Raw genomic sequence first — 17,332 nt, 5'->3', positions numbered from 1 at the left:
ACTACAACTCTTATCAGGGGACCTGGATACTCTAACTCATGAAAGACTATTAGCTGCATATACCTGACAACTAGCTTTTTATTTTTTTTTCTGAGCACTGCCCTAGAAAAACTGAGAATAATAACAATACCATGTCCTTTGTGGGTCCTGAGAAAACTCCTGACAGTCACCAGCAAAAACCAAATAAATAAATAAATAGATGTTTTTTTTTTCCTTAAGAGCTTCATATGTACTCATTTCTTCAAAAACAACTAGATAAAATTACCATTTGTTTCAGAGAGGATCAAAGGAACACACAATATAAATCTTCTCCACTAGGACACCATGTGCTCTCCCTCCCCTTCTCCCATTGACTGAGCAGTAGCCTTAGGCCTGCTGGTCAGGGGGAGCTCCGCTCAGAGAACTAGAGAGTCTTGCAGGGTAAGAAGCTTGGAAACGTACCTGGTCTTTCCAGGCACCATCACTGTTTTTTTCCTTTTGTAGGGAAGATTTAAATCTTAAAGGACTTCTGATCATCTCTAGGCTCTTTAAATATCCTAAGACTTCTCTGTAGATGTTGTATAATGTCACAGAGGCTAGGGAGGAAAGAGCTGAGGGACATAAATGGCGCCTTTCCTTCTGAAATCAATTTTTTCTTTTGTTTTTGTCCCTCAAGACCAACCCTAGACGCGGAAAGCAGGAGGTTTTGCTCAGTTCCGGTTGTAGCCTGGCTTAGGTTTACCAGGATGAGTGCTTTCCTTCACACGATTCTGAGGATGTAGTGTGGACCTAGGCGAACCGGGATACCTCTGTTGACTGCCTGCCCCCCACCCCAGGCCACTGGGTGGGCGCACTGAGGGAGGGCCCGTGGAGTGGAAAGCTTGCTCCTGGGACTTCCAGTACCATGGAGGGCTGGTTAAATGTCTCTAAGCCAAAAGGCAGCCATTTAAGCTGGCTACCGAAGCTGAGGCACCCCGGAGATCAGAGGTACAAGGCTGGTTTTGGTTTTCCACGTTCTTTGAAGGCTTCAAGACAAACCAGGAGTATCCTTTTTGTGAATTGTTCCTCCATCCTGTGAGCCCATGCTGCCTCTGTGGGAAGATAGAATACTTGCCAGATGGGGGATCAGAAGTCAGAAGATACACACGGTAGCCCTTAGTCTTCTCTTTTCTTTTTATGACTGTAGGAAGCTACATAATTGGGGGGATTCACTTTATTTGCAAATTATGCGCATTGATTTAACTGCAAGTTATAATGACGCCCACGTGAGAAAATGCATGTAAAAATGCATTTCACATAAGTAGCAAACGGAGGAAGATGGTGCAGTGTGGGGACTGCTGCTTAGATGTTCTGGGACACAGACATTCTGATGCGGCTCCCCTGCATGCCTAGTCAGAATGTCAAACTTCAAAGGCTAGGGTCTCTATTTCATCCACAAAACCTAGCCAGATTTTCCTTTAGAATTCTAGATTTTTCACACACAGAAAATTTGCTCTTGGTATTGATTTGTGAGTGGAACTGTGACTTAGGAGTGTGGCTGCATTGTTCTAAAGTGTTCTGATTAAACTAGGCCAGAGAGCACCTTAAGGCTATTTGCTGGCATCTCTTTTAATTGGTACCTTGTGACTCCCACCTGGAAAGTGGCTTGTGACACACCCTTCTACCCATTCATTAATGTTGCATGTAAGGACCTGGATTGAGACTTGCTACTATATGTCATTCCATCTTTAGTGAGACAGAAAAAACGCTTTAAGCAAATATGTTGCCACATATTATCTCAATCTCCAAGACTTCTTAGATTTCAAATGTCTCATTACCTCCCCTGGGAATATTTAGCCTTATTATAGTTTGTAAACATACCTCCCATAAATCCACACTTGAAGTATGTATTTAGGATACAAATTCCTTTTGATCTCTGGGTAGAATAATTGTCAAAGGTATAAGGAAGTTGCTGATACCAGGCTACTCCTTTTTAGCACTCCTCTCCATTTTCTCTCTCCTTCCTTCCTTCCTTCCTTCCTTCCTTCCTTCCTTCCTCGCTTTTTCTAGCAGGTAGCAGAGACCAGTTCTGGCCAAGTTAGGCAAACTGGGAATTCATGGCAGAGATATGAGGGCAGCTCCAGGGATGGTCTGAGGGCCAGGCATGGAGCAGGGAGTCCCGCTTTTCACTCATCACTGCTAATGGCATTAATGGTTTTCAGTCGTTCATCCCTCCATCCCTTGTTCAAGTGATTGCGTCCCGTCTTGATGGGCCAGTCTCTGGATGTGGGCTTGCCCCTTGGCGTTCCTCTGTACTGAGCAGTCGGAGAAGAGAAGCCCTGGTTTGGTTCCTGGCTCCTGCAGTGGCAGGAAGCTACCTGGACTTTCTGCTTTACTTAGAAGGGAGGGAGAGTAGATGTTGGCTGCTCCAAAGTCACAGGCCCACTACTCTCATTCTCTCCTTTCTCTGTTTCCTTCCCTTCTGTTCTCTTCCCTTCTTTTACCTCCATCTTATCTCCTCAGGTTACCTTGTGTCCCTTGTGCCAAGTATTAGGTTAAGTAGGGTGAGTCCTCTGTCATAAGACAAAGACAGACGTGGCCTGTGCCAACATGGGCTTTACTTGCCGTCCTCGGAGGACCAGAGATTGTAGATGGCCACGGCAGAGGTCACTGCCAAAAGGAGGCCGAGCTGCATCTTGAGCAGAGACTAGGACTCTAGCCCCATGTGTTTACTGTCAGGGAAGGCCTCCTCAGAAAAGCAGATGCTACTCCACTGACGAAATGCTTAAAGTGCTTGGGTGCCTTCAACTTTCCCTCTAAGCAGTTGCTCAGTTTTGTTTTAACGATCTAGTTTTTCAGTAAGGAATGCTGACATCAGATAGAATATCTCAGGGCTGGGGATACAGCTTAGTGATAGAGCACTTGTTTACCATGTGTAAGACCCTCAGTTCCATCCCCAGCACTAAAAAAAAAAGTCTGATTTTCCCAGCCTCTTTTGTTTGTTTGTTTATTTATTTATGCATGCGGGCCTGGGGATGGAACCCAGGGGCATTCGACCTCCGAGCTATACCCCCTACCCTATTTTTTATTCTTTATTTTGAAAGCGGGTCTCACTGAGTTGCAGAGGGCCTCACTCAGTAGCTGAGGCTGTCCACAAACCGTGGTCCTCAGTTTCATCCTCCCAAATGCTGGGATTACAAGGGTATGCCACCACGCCCAGCTTTGTTTAGGGTTTTAAATACTTAATTGCCTAAAATCCATTTGCTGCCCCATTCTGCCATGTTCAAGGTGGGGAGCACACTGGAGATGTACTTCTAGAGCATCTAATTTCAGTAGAAATCTATATTCCCATCTCCAAGGTAGTTCTTAAGGTCCAGAAGGTTTGAGAAAAGCACCCTAGAGCGTGCTTAGACATGATTAGAGAATGATTATAATGCTTGGACATGAGTAGAGAATGATAATAATTCGTTTGATTCATATAGGGCTCATTTTCAAAGAGCTGAGGTTCTACTGGGTACCTCACTATTATATATAGCATTTTTGTAAATTATAAGAGTGTGTCGCCGGGCGTGGTGGCGCACGCTTGTAATCCCAGCATTCAGGAGGCTGAGACTGGAGGATCACGGTTTGCAGACAGCCTCAGCTACTTAGTGAGGCCCTCCACAACTCAGCAAGACCCTGTTTCAAAATAAAGAAAAAATAGGGTAGGGGGTGTAGCTCAGAGGTCAGATGCCCTTGGGTTCCATCCCCAGACCCACGGGGGCGGGTGTGTGTGTGTTGCTGGGCATGGTGGCACATGCTTGTAATCCCAGTACTTGGGGGGCTGAGACAGGAAGATTGCAAATTCGTAGCCAGCCTCAGCTATTTAATGAGGCTCTCTGCAACTTAGTGAGACCCTGTTTTAAAATAAAGGATAAAAAAATAGGGCTGGGGGTGTAGCTTGGAGGTAGAATACCCCTGAATTCAATCCCTAGTAATGCAAAGAGAGAGAGAGAGAGAGAGAGAGAGAGAGAGAGAGAGAGAGAGAGAAAGAGAAAGAAGACTGTTTATGATTCCAGTTTTTCTCACAGAGGGAAACTAAGGCACATGTTAAAAGAAAGACTTCTGGGACCTTTTTGGGTGTCCTGACCATTTGAATCAGTGCTGATACATATACGCTTGGTTCTCAGGAGCTTTGGTTCTGCCTCCATGAAGTCTCACACCTTCCTCTTGTTCTTGTCTTCCCTGGTGCTGTCCCAGTGGAGGCATGCATTGCTGGACACCCAGGCGCTTCCCAACTTATCTCCCTTCTTGCAGACTTCTCTTTCTGTTCTGTTCCCTCTGGTAGCTCATGGGAACCCTTAGAGATCTTAGAACTGGCTTAGTCATGGGCCGGTGGTAGTCGATAGTTGTTCAGTGAACAGCTTCCGAAGTAGAAAGCAAGCTAGGCTTAAATTCTAACTCCACAATTGTACTGGATGTGTGTCTCATTTTTAGCCTCCCTAAGCTTCAATTTTCTGACTTGTAATTTGGGGAAAATCACCTCACTTAGTTGTGGTGAAAATGAAATCAATGTCTTTGAAGCATTCAGCAAAGGAACAGGCACACAGTAACTGCCTAATAAATGCTCACTGTTGCAGTTATCACTGAATGGTTTAAGTAGCATGGAAATTACCTGGTTCTTGGCCATTTGAAAGACCTCATTTTCAGCAGCTGAGATAAATTCTTCTCTTACAATCAGTTCTTGGGCTCTTTGCACCCACATTTTTTTCATGGTATTTGCACTGTTCAGATTTCCCTTCTTTTCAGATCACTTTTAGTTGTTTATGTTTCTTAGAAAATTATCTATTTAATTGAAGCTTTAAAATTTACTAGCATGGGGTTATGTTATGTCATACAATAACTTTACACTCCCTGTCTGGATGTATTTTGTGTTTATTTCTACTTTTGTGTGTCTTCCTTCTCCTTTTCTTGATTAACTTAGCCAGAGCTTTGAATAAAATGTGCATTGTTTCCTCTTTTTTTTAGTTTTATTTATTTATCTTTTTTGGCAGTACTGGGATAGAACCAAGGGGCATTCTACTTCCAAGCTACACCCACAACCCCATTTTTTATTCTTTATTTTGAAACAAGGTCTCACTAAGTTGGAGAGGGCCTCACTGAGTAGCTGAGGCTGAACCCTTGATCCTCTTGTCTCAACCTCCCAGGTACTGGGATTACAAGCAGCACCACCATACCTGGCCACCATTTTTTTTTTTTTTAAAGAAGCAGTTCTAGGACTTATAGATAATACTTTTAAATTTTTTTATTTTATCAAAATTTATCTAGTTTTCTTTTAAAACCTTTTTTATTTGAATGCTTAGTTTGGTCTCACTGTTCTTCCCATTTCTCTTTCTTCCTTTCTTGCCGTCTTTTTAGTGCTAGAGAGTGAACTCAGGGTCATCCTACTTCCGAGCTATACCCCCAGGCCTGTTTGTATTTTTTAGTTTTAAACAGGGTTTCACTAGATTGCTGAAAGTCTTGCTAAGTTGCTGAGGCTGGCCTTGAACCTATCTATGGTCCTCTGTCTAGCCTCCTAAGTACTGAGATTACAGGCGTGTGCCACACTGCCACCCCACCTTGCTCATCTCACTTTTTTTCGCTAGTCATAAGTCTGTCTAGTGTTAGGGATACTTTTTTCTAGTTTCTGTACCTCTCAGGCAAGGTTCTGCCCGTCTCCTCCTTCCAACTTGCTCCTGGTCATCCAGTCTAACCTTGTACAGCACATGAAGGGCTCTGAAGAGACTATCTATTATCAGTGCCTGAAAATCAGCTCAGCCTGGCTTGTAAGAGAAGAGGAGCTGCGTGGTCACAGGGTTGGAGTCCAGGGTGTCTGGGTGTTTAGGCTCAGTCTGGTCCAGGAGTGCACATGGTATTTCTGTCTCTGTCTCAGACCAGCAGATTTGCCCTGATCATTTTGTTTTCCAGCCACCTTTGTTTCTGGCAGGGAAAGATGGGTCTTGTCTATTTAGATTCACACAGCCCTCATAACCCTTCTAGAAAATAGCAGTTGGAATTGTAAAGTATGGATCCCAAAGTGGGGGACACCCCCAGGGTGGAAGAAATACAGATGCATGGCAGAGTTCAAATTTGTCACGTATCTTTGTTTATTCACTTTTAAAAGGTAGACTTCCAAGGGGGTGCAGAGTAACTTTTTTTTTTTTTTTGGAAAGGGGGTGGTAAGCTGAATAAATTTGGAAGCCTCTCTGAAACCTGTGCGGTGCCCATTATCTCTCTCTCCGCTCCCATTGCACTGGTTGTTCCTGCTGTTCTTGGAGACCAGTCATCCTACCTGGCCTCCGCTCACCTGGACTCCTGCTCCTGGCTCAAAACTGGCCTTCCTGTTTCCACTTTTGCTCCCCCGTAGTCCATTCACCACCCAAAACAGCCTATTCTTCTTAAAAGATAAAACCAGATGATCTGTGTCCTTACCCAGTCATGACTTATCTGGAGCTTGATGAAAGACTGAAGCTTCTTATGTCCCTCCAGGCGCCCTGTCCTCCCGCCGTCCCCTTGCAGCCTTGTGGACCTCCTTGCTCTTCATAGCTGCCGTCCCCTCCTTGGCAGGGCCCTGCACCTGCTACTTCCTCTGTCTGGAGTACTCTTCCCACCTTGCCTTGCTGTTCCCTCTCAGTTCTCAATTCTAGACCTCTCCAGAAGGGCTTCCCTGCCCACCTGTTTTAGTAATTACCCTTACAAGATCTGGAGCCAATGACAAGTTTACAAATTTCCAAAATAGTGTGGACTGATGTAAAATGTGGCTCGTTCTTTTATCTCCCCACAGTGGAACGTGTACTCCCCCATAGCAGGGATTTTGCCCTGGCCTCATCACCAGTCCCTCCACGATGCCCAGATCAGTGCTAATAATCCCTAGTTTCTTGTTAAATCCACCTGGATGCCCTACCTCCCTGACCTGCCTGTTCTACGCAACCCAGTCCAATAGGAGGAAGTCACCAGAGCCCAGGCCACGCCTCCCTCGTCTCTCAGTGGCTCTGCTTTATATGTTCACGTCCAGGATCAGTCACTGTTACTGTGACTGCAACACAGCAATTCCAGCCTTGAAGATGTCGGTGACTCACTGGGCGGCCCTGACCAAGTGGCTGTAACGCCACATGCTCCCATCTTCCTGTCTTTGAAGAAGACATAGTGTTTCCTTCCACTATAAAATGAGGTCATGCTCTTGGCCACACTCATCTCCAGCTGCTGCCACTGCGCAGCTTCTCAGAGATGCATCAGCTTTGTAACTAAAAGTAAAGCCAGTTAATTCTTTCACACTCTCTTCAGTAAAGTGAGGTCAGGAAACTTTTTCTGTACAAGACCACAGAGCAAATATTTTAGGTGTTATAATCCACATAGTAGGTCTCAGTTGCTCCCCTCCAAGTCTTTAAAAAATACAAAGAACATTCTTAGTCAGAGGCTTTAGGGAAACAGGCCAGGGCAATCCCTAGCTACAGACAGTTGAGAATTATGTTTCTGTGGGACTCAACAAATTTTATTTTCTGTTTGAATAAAGTAGCATTGCAAAAATGCGATTACTCACTATACTCACACTTTACATTCTTTCTCTTTATAAGTGCATTATTAACATTAATGAGTTTTGGAACAGTTTCTCTGAGCACAAACTCATGGTTCTCCAGAGTGGGTTGGTGGTTCCTGTAGAGGAACCCAAGCAGATTTGCCCACTTAAAAGGCTATTTTGAACAAGGATGGACCCTGAGAGCTTGATGATACTTCCTGAAGTGGATTGGTAATAATATGTCTTTGTCTGCCACTTAAAATATTTTAATTTCCTGAATTTTTTTTTAATGATTTACCTGTTTGTAGACATCTGATGAAACCTGTTGAAAGTAGAGCTGATCAGTACTATAGTTTCATTTCTTAGCTGCAGGCAGATGTGAATTACTGTTGTTGCCAAGTCTTTTTAGTATTATAAACATTCTAACTGCTTAGTTATAAATAGGGTGTGTTTGGATACAACTGATCTTGTGTAAAAAATCCTTGCCTGGGCTGCCAGGATCTCCTGACTTCCTGCAGGCTGTCTCTGGCTTTCATTATAAGCCATTATTGTTCATCTTCTTATTCAATGTTTTGTTTTCACTTTTCTTTTTTAATATTCTATGGTTGCAAAATTTGGCCAGGTTCTCTGATTGGAGTTGACACAGTAGAAGATTTTAGATAATAATCAAAAGCAAAACCAGTGAAATAGCATCTAGGTTCTTCCTTCCTTTCTTTCTTTCTTTCTTTCTTTCTTTCTTTCTTTCTTTCTTTCTTTCTTTCTTTCTTTCTTTCTTTCGTGGTACTAGGAATGGAACCCAGGAACATTCTACCCCTGAAGTCCACCCCCAGCTCTATTTTATTTATTGTTCTTTATTTTGAAACAGGGTCACACTGAGTTGCAAAGGGCCTCACTAAGTAATAGTTGAGGCTGTCCTCAAACCGTGATCCTCCTGTCTCTGCCTCCCAAGCGCGGGGATTACAAGCGTGTGCCACCACGCCCGGCATGAATAAAGACAATTTTGTTTTGGGTACTGGGGATGAAACCCAGGGCATTCTCCCTCCAACCTACACCCCCCCAGCCCTATTTTTTATTCTTTATTTTTGAAACAGGGTCTCACTGAGTTGCAAAGGGCCTCACTAAGTAGCTGAGGCTGTCTTGTGAACCACGATCCTCCTGTTTCAGCCTCCCAAATGCTGGGATTACAAAAGTGCGCCACCATGCCCGGCTCACAATTTTTTTTTTCTCCTCGCTATTTTTGATTCATGGTTGGTTGAATCTGAGTGTGGATACAAAGACTAACTGGACATGTACCAGAAACTCCTTAAAGTTTGTGTGGCATAGCAAGCACCTTCCCTAGTTTTCCTTGGTTTCTGGAAGAGGGGCGGTTGATACTCCAGCGGAGCAGGTCTCCCACCTGAAGTCCCTCCTTGGTCTTGACCACCTGCTGACCATACCTGCGCCTGCCACCTTGTGCCAGCCTGGAGCAGGCTTCCCCTTCCTTTGATCTCTTGCTGCATTTATCCTTTCCCCTAATTCATTGTATTAATCTCCATGTTGTACATCATGTTGTTTTGTATAAATATTTAGCTAATGAGTCACTGTGGACATCATGTTTATTCATATATGCAAGAATTGTAAAAGAACTTGATTTCTTTTAGCAAATTTTTTTATTTATACTTCTGCTTAGAAAGATTAAGTTAGAAAAAAATAATGTTTTCAGATGTACAGACACCAGTAAGTAAGCCTACATCTGTATCCCATAAGTGTGTGTGCGAACGCGCGCGCGTGTGTTTGTGTGTGTGTTTATTTGACAAGAAAAATTTCTTATTTTATATAAAGTGCAGCATGGTGTTTTGATTTATTTGCACATTGTGGAATGGCTAAATCAAGGTATTAGCATATTCATCACCATACATACCATGTCTGTGGTGAGAACATTTAAAATCTAAGCAATTTTCAAATGTACAATATATTGCCATCACCCGTAGTCACCATGATGAACGATAGCTGCCTTGAATTTACTCCTCCTAAGTGAAAGTTTGTGTCCTTTGACCAACATCTCCCCAGCCCTCAGCCTCTGGGAACCATCACTTTACTCCTCTTCTGTGGTTTTAACTCTTTTTAGAGTCCACATAAAAGTAAAATCAAGAGATATTATCTTTCTCTGCCTCCCCATCTCATCACACCTGAATATTTGTGTATTAAAGTGCAGTGCTTATGAGGACAAGTCGGGCACATTGTTTTTGAAGGCAGAAGCAGTAAAGTCCTCTTTAGCTCCCAAACTCAGCCACTCTTTCCCAGGTAGCTTTGCTTTGCCGTTGTTTCCTCTATCAATTGTGGTAGGAACCCTTAACACGAATCCCACCCTTGTAACAAATTTTATATGCACAGTACAGCATAAACTATACACAGTATTGAACAGTGCATAGCTGACGCTTTGCTTTCTTGTGTGTGGTACAGGATTGAGCCCAGGCAGAACTGGCTGTTCTACCGCTGAGAGCACCCAGGTCTACACCCCCAGTCTTTTTTGTTAAACAGGATCACTGCACGCAAGCCTTGAATTTACAGTCCTCCTGTTTTAGCCTTCAAGTCACAGGGTGCGCCCCCTCCCAGGCTAGCTTTTTTTTTTTCCCACACGTATACAGTATGTGATAACTAAGTATTTCCATCTCTCTGGCCATTAATTGTTTTTACGTGTTGGGAATTTTATACTGTTCTAGCCATTGTAACGTGTATGTTGTTTTGTCCAGGAGTTGCCCTGCTATGCTAAGGAAGAAGCAGGAGTGATTCCTCCACTCCAGCTGTGTTACTGAACTTCTTTCTGCCCCTCCACCTCACCCTTCTCAGTCTCTGGTGACCACTGCCTCATGCCATTCTTTTACCAGATTTCTCACGTGTTTGGCTCCCAAACATGTAAGGAAATGTGACATTTTTCTATCTGTCAGGCTTGTTTCACTTCACATGGACTGACTTCATTTTAAGCTATGTTGCTGCAGGTGACAGGATTTCATTCCTTTTAATGGCTTACTAGTATTCCAGTGGGCAAGCATGCCATGTTTTCTTTATCTTTTCATCCAATGAACAGCTCTGGGGTATTCTACATTTTGGCTATTGTTAAAAGTGCTTCAATTAACATGGGAGTGCATGTATTTTTTTTTTGATACAGTGATTTCATCTCCTTTTGATAGATATACTCAATAGTGGAATTGCTGGATCATATGATAGTTCTGTATTTTTAGTGTTTTGAAGAATTGCCTTACTGTTTTCCATAATAACTGTAGTAATTTTGCTTTTAAATGTTTTAATCATCAAAACAAATGAAAGATGACTAAGATTTCTTAGTTTTGAGAAGCCACTTTTTAATTTTTTTTTTTTTTTTGCGGGCCTGGGGATGGAACCCCAGAGGCATTCAATCCCCGAGCTACACTCCCTGCCCAATTTTTTATTCGTTATTTTGAAACCGGGTCTCACTGAGTTGCGGAGGGCCTCACTTAGTAGCTGAGGCTGTCCATGAACCGTGATCCTCTGGTCTCAGCCTCTCGAATGCTGGGATTGCAAGTGTGCGCCACCACGCCTGGCTTCAGTAGCCACTCTTTGCTTGGAAAATAAATTCCGCTTCATCTGCAGATATAAAATCTAAATTGTTGATCTCCTTTGAGGCTCAGCTGCATGTGTCAGTGTCTTGGACTTTCATTTGTTAGTTGTAATCCTGGCCTGTGACTGTGGTTGTCCAAATTCCTGAGGATCAAAGAAACTGAATTCGCCTCCCCCTGCTTCTACTCACCACGTAATTCTTCCAATTTTTAAATTTCCTTTATCTTTCACCTGTTCTCCCTTTTGCCCAAATTTGGAAGAAGCCAGAATTATTCTATATACAGAAATGATCAAGAAGGTATTTTCCTGGTTAAAATATCGGAAATAGTAGACTTTGTATGGAACCATAAATTTAGCAAAGCCTCCTTTAGAAAATTTGCTACCACCTTTACGAAAAGGCTTCACCCAAATTATGAAGACATAGGTTATAAACAAACTTGAGACTTTTAGGAATTGGAACTTTTTGGTTTGGCATCTAGGTATTTGACTTGGAAGACTGCAGTCTTTAAATATTGCTCTATTTAAGGTAATTGATTTATAGGTGACAAAATTGGATGTGCTGATCTGAAAATTACTTCGTAGCATTATGCTTGATGTAATAGTTTCATGAAAGTTACCTGAGAAGATCCAGTGTATCTGCGTTAGGGTGATACGAATTCCGTGTATTAGTTGCGATTATACCATGAATCATGTCAAAGAAGCAAAGCAAAACGAGAAGCAGTTGAAGAACACAACTCCACCTGGCCAGAAAAGATGAACTGAGCAACCTCTCCAGCATCCCAGGACCCCAGGGCCCAAGTGCAGCAAATCAGCACTGGGCCCTTCTAGAAAATAGCAGTTGGAATTGTAAAGTATGGATCCCAAAGTGGGGGACACCCCCAGGGTGGAAGAAATACAGATGCATGGCAGAGTTCAAATTTGTCACGTATCTTTGTTTATTCACTTTTAAAAGGTAGACTTCCAAGGGGGTGCAGAGTAACTTTTTTTTTTTTTTTCTGGAAAGGGGGTGGTAAGCTGAATAAATTTGGGAGCCTCTCTGAAACCTGTGCGGTGCCCATTATCTCTCTCTCCGCTCCCATTGCACTGGTTGTTCCTGCTGTTCTTGGAGACCAGTCATCCTACCTGGCCTCCGCTCACCTGGACTCCTGCTCCTGGCTCAAAACTGGCCTTCCTGTTTCCACTTTTGCTCCCCCGTAGTCCATTCACCACCCAAAACAGCCTATTCTTCTTAAAAGATAAAACCAGATGATCTGTGTCCTTACCCAGTCATGACTTATCTGGAGCTTGATGAAAGACTGAAGCTTCTTATGTCCCTCCAGGCGCCCTGTCCTCCCGCCGTCCCCTTGCAGCCTTGTGGACCTCCTTGCTCTTCATAGCTGCCGTCCCCTCCTTGGCAGGGCCCTGCACCTGCTACTTCCTCTGTCTGGAGTACTCTTCCCACCTTGCCTTGCTGTTCCCTCTCAGTTCTCAATTCTAGACCTCTCCAGAAGGGCTTCCCTGCCCACCTGTTTTAGTAATTACCCTTACAAGATCTGGAGCCAATGACAAGTTTACAAATTTCCAAAATAGTGTGGACTGATGTAAAATGTGGCTCGTTCTTTTATCTCCCCACAGTGGAACGTGTACTCCCCCATAGCAGGGATTTTGCCCTGGCCTCATCACCAGTCCCTCCACGATGCCCAGATCAGTGCTAATAATCCCTAGTTTCTTGTTAAATCCACCTGGATGCCCTACCTCCCTGACCTGCCTGTTCTACGCAACCCAGTCCAATAGGAGGAAGTCACCAGAGCCCAGGCCACGCCTCCCTCGTCTCTCAGTGGCTCTGCTTTATATGTTCACGTCCAGGATCAGTCACTGTTACTGTGACTGCAACACAGCAATTCCAGCCTTGAAGATGTCGGTGACTCACTGGGCGGCCCTGACCAAGTGGCTGTAACGCCACATGCTCCCATCTTCCTGTCTTTGAAGAAGACATAGTGTTTCCTTCCACTATAAAATGAGGTCATGCTCTTGGCCACACTCATCTCCAGCTGCTGCCACTGCGCAGCTTCTCAGAGATGCATCAGCTTTGTAACTAAAAGTAAAGCCAGTTAATTCTTTCACACTCTCTTCAGTAAAGTGAGGTCAGGAAACTTTTTCTGTACAAGACCACAGAGCAAATATTTTAGGTGTTATAATCCACATAGTAGGTCTCAGTTGCTCCCCTCCAAGTCTTTAAAAAATACAAAGAACATTCTTAGTCAGAGGCTTTAGGGAAACAGGCCAGGGCAATCCCTAGCTACAGACAGTTGAGAATTATGTTTCTGTGGGACTCAACAAATTTTATTTTCTGTTTGAATAAAGTAGCATTGCAAAAATGCGATTACTCACTATACTCACACTTTACATTCTTTCTCTTTATAAGTGCATTATTAACATTAATGAGTTTTGGAACAGTTTCTCTGAGCACAAACTCATGGTTCTCCAGAGTGGGTTGGTGGTTCCTGTAGAGGAACCCAAGCAGATTTGCCCACTTAAAAGGCTATTTTGAACAAGGATGGACCCTGAGAGCTTGATGATACTTCCTGAAGTGGATTGGTAATAATATGTCTTTGTCTGCCACTTAAAATATTTTAATTTCCTGAATTTTTTTTTAATGATTTACCTGTTTGTAGACATCTGATGAAACCTGTTGAAAGTAGAGCTGATCAGTACTATAGTTTCATTTCTTAGCTGCAGGCAGATGTGAATTACTGTTGTTGCCAAGTCTTTTTAGTATTATAAACATTCTAACTGCTTAGTTATAAATAGGGTGTGTTTGGATACAACTGATCTTGTGTAAAAAATCCTTGCCTGGGCTGCCAGGATCTCCTGACTTCCTGCAGGCTGTCTCTGGCTTTCATTATAAGCCATTATTGTTCATCTTCTTATTCAATGTTTTGTTTTCACTTTTCTTTTTTAATATTCTATGGTTGCAAAATTTGGCCAGGTTCTCTGATTGGAGTTGACACAGTAGAAGATTTTAGATAATAATCAAAAGCAAAACCAGTGAAATAGCATCTAGGTTCTTCCTTCCTTTCTTTCTTTCTTTCTTTCTTTCTTTCTTTCTTTCTTTCTTTCTTTCTTTCTTTCTTTCTTTCTTTCGTGGTACTAGGAATGGAACCCAGGAACATTCTACCCCTGAAGTCCACCCCCAGCTCTATTTTATTTATTGTTCTTTATTTTGAAACAGGGTCACACTGAGTTGCAAAGGGCCTCACTAAGTAATAGTTGAGGCTGTCCTCAAACCGTGATCCTCCTGTCTCAGCCTCCCAAATGCTGGGATTACAAGCATGTACTACCATGCCTGGCTGGTACCTCTAATTTTATTCTAACTCTGGCTTCTTCTGGGATCACCATCTGCTGGGTGAGAAGCCTGGAACCATGCTATCCCTGTAGATGCAGACAGAGCCTGAGCCGAGCTGCAGCACAGTGTGTTCATTAAAAGCATGGGCAGAGAAGCCAGTTCTGCCTCTGAAAAATAATGTTGTTGGGCATTATAATAATATGTTGCCTATGAAATAATGATGTTGGGTAACTTTTAAACATTTAGCACCTCAGTTTTCTTGTCTGTCAAGTTGGCCCAGGAAAAGAACTTTCTCCTTAGATTATTGTGGAATTTTAATGAGCTAATATTTTCTCTGTAAACATGAGTTGAGTTAGTGCCATGTAAGAGTTACTTATTGAGGGAAAAATGTTTCTGATACATATTAGTAAATAACATCCCACGTGGGGAATTTTATATTTAAACAGTTTTGTTCATTTTTAATTTTCTCTGTAGGCTTTCGTGGAGGCCCAGAACAAGATTACTGTGCCATTTCTTGAGCAGTGCCCTATCAGAGGTTTATACAAAGAGAGAATGACTGAACTGTACGACTATCCCAAGTATAGTTGCCATTTCAAGAAAGGAAAGCGGTATGTATGATTGCGTCCATTTAATTTGCTTTTTATTTTTCAGTTGAATGCTTTCTTAAATTATAATTGTATAAAATATAAGTTCTAAATAACTCGGTGGCTTGCAAAATTATTTTGCTCTGAAAGTAATAATTTCTATGCTTGAGTACGAAAATATTTTTGTTCTATTAGGTATTATCTAATTTCATAAGGTAACATTTTAAAAAATTAGTGAAATGTGTCCTGTGAAGAAATCTGGATTCTAGGAAAGCATTGTTGTTTCATGGCTAGTAGTTGGTAAGATAGGATGATTCATCATAAGCAGCAGTAAAGATTTGTTTGCTTCTAAAATTATTGTTAGCTTGTACTACTTTAGAACATTTTATTATTTGCATTTGTTGTTTTATTTATTACTGTTTTAAATTTTATTATTTGCATTTACGTAAGCATGATGAAATGGGTCAGGAAGTAGAATCTATGAATTTAACCCTCTGAGCAAGAACCTTTCTGAAACCCCTTGTTGAACACCTACTTGAAACACATTCTCTTACTCTTTTTATTAAATCCTTTTGGAGCCACTGTCACAAGCTTAGAATTTCTTGGGCCCTCTTAACCTTACATAGAGATCAACCAAGTAGAGCCTGCATGCAGACCCTGCCTCCACCTGTTTTTATGAATCGTCTAATTGGACCACAACATGCCCATTTGTTGATGTAATAGACACAGCTGCTTTTGTTATACAACTATAGATTTGAGTAGTGTAATGACAGACAGTATGTCCCATTAAGCCTGAAATGTAGGCAGTTTTGCCCTTTATAGAATAAGTTCAGTGACCTCCTACCCCAGCAGCCTGGCTAGGGAAGTGAATTAGAATTTCATTTTAGAAAATCTCCTTCCTAGCCAGGTGTGGTGGTGCATGCTCGTAATCCCAGCACTCGGGAGGCAGAGACCGGAGGATTGCAGTTTGTGGACAGCCTCAGCTACTTAGCAAGGCCCTTCACAACTCATATCCTGTTTCAGAAAAATAAAAGGCTTAAAAAAAATAGGCCTGGGGGTGTATCTCAGAGGTACAGTGCCCCTGGGTTCCATAAGAAAATCTGCTTCCTTGCTGGGCGTGGTGGCGCAAGCTTGTAATCCCAGTATTTGGGAGGCTGAGACAGGAAGATGACAGGTTCGCAACCAGCCTTAGCTGCTTAGTGAGACCCTGTTTCAAAGTAAAGAATAAAAATTACAGTTGGGGGAATAGCTTGGAGATAGAATGCCCCTAGGTTTAATCCAGTACCACAAAAAAAAAGAAAGGAAGGAAGGAAGGAAGAAAGAAAGGGAGGGAGAAAATCTGTTTTCTTCTTCAATTAAAAGAAAAAGGCACTGCTTTATTTAGAATATCAATTTTAATTTTAGCAAAAAGTCTTTATTCATCTCTTTTTAGCTAATTGCATAATTACGATAAACTCTTTGCATATAGAAAGCAATTCAGGTACTGTGCTCTCGGATAGGGAGTTGGTGGGATTTTCCATCCTACTCGCCATGTCTCTGTCGTGGCCTCATGGTGATTGTACCTTTTATATTTGGTTTTGTGTTGAGTTTTGTTTTTTGCTTATATGTGTTTGGTTTTACGCCACAAATAGAAAATGCCACCGCTAAATAAAGCCCATCTCTTTCCCCCAGATATTTCTATTTTTACAACACAGGTTTGCAGAACCAACGAGTATTATATGTGCAAGATTCCTTGGAGGGTGAGGCCAGGGTGTTCCTCGACCCCAACATATTATCTGATGATGGAACAGTGGCGCTCCGAGGTGAGTGCTACAAAAGCCAGGCATCCGGGCATCCTGAGGCCCCAACGTTGGTACAGTAGCTTCACCTCTGAGATGCCAGGCAGGGTGTGGACCATATTGTAGAACAGATGCACTCACAATAGTAGGAAAGCTAACTTTCGAACCATATATTTCGAACACACAAATAGACACATTTATCTTTCTCATTCCGATGGCATGAAAGCAGAACTAGAGAATAATTCACTCTGGACCCAGATTAGCTTCTGGGATCTAGAAATATCATGATCATGTCCTGTAAAATCCCTGAGACCTATCTGTTGTTGGAAAGACTTATATTTTCTATAAAGAAGCTTGAGTTAGTTGTACAAACAATTTTCCAACTATAAATGTAAATCAGAAAAGAATTTTATCAGATCTGTTTCCTTGAAGGAGGGCGGTTAGTTTTAAAAACCTAGTTAATTGTCAGTATGTCAGAATTAAAAGTCAAACACGTATACACAATCTTTTCACAAAGATCTATCTTACAACCCATCCAGGAGGCTTTCATTATAAAGGGGTCTTAGCTCTTGTCCAA

The 17,332-nt window shown here is 42.4% G+C and overlaps 1 protein-coding gene across 1 annotated transcript in view; it reads left to right on the top strand.

Moving 5' to 3' along the window:
- The window catches only part of PREP (prolyl endopeptidase), a gene marked incomplete at both ends in the record, with an annotated part of 120,774 nt that overhangs the window by 12,051 nt on the left and 91,391 nt on the right, over window positions 1-17,332 (top strand). Inside the window, 2 exons of the mRNA XM_080699812.1 lie at window positions 14,868-15,001; window positions 16,649-16,779. Coding sequence (XP_080555938.1) covers window positions 14,868-15,001; window positions 16,649-16,779 — 265 coding nt within the window. The remainder of the gene's footprint in view (window positions 1-14,867; window positions 15,002-16,648; window positions 16,780-17,332) is intronic.

This window comes from Muscardinus avellanarius (assembly GCF_963383645.1).
Source record: "Muscardinus avellanarius genome assembly, chromosome: 8".
NCBI classification, from domain to species: domain Eukaryota; kingdom Metazoa; phylum Chordata; class Mammalia; order Rodentia; family Gliridae; genus Muscardinus; species Muscardinus avellanarius.
The sequence above is the reverse complement of the archived record's forward strand: the minus strand, read 5'-3'. Positions and strand labels throughout refer to the sequence as shown.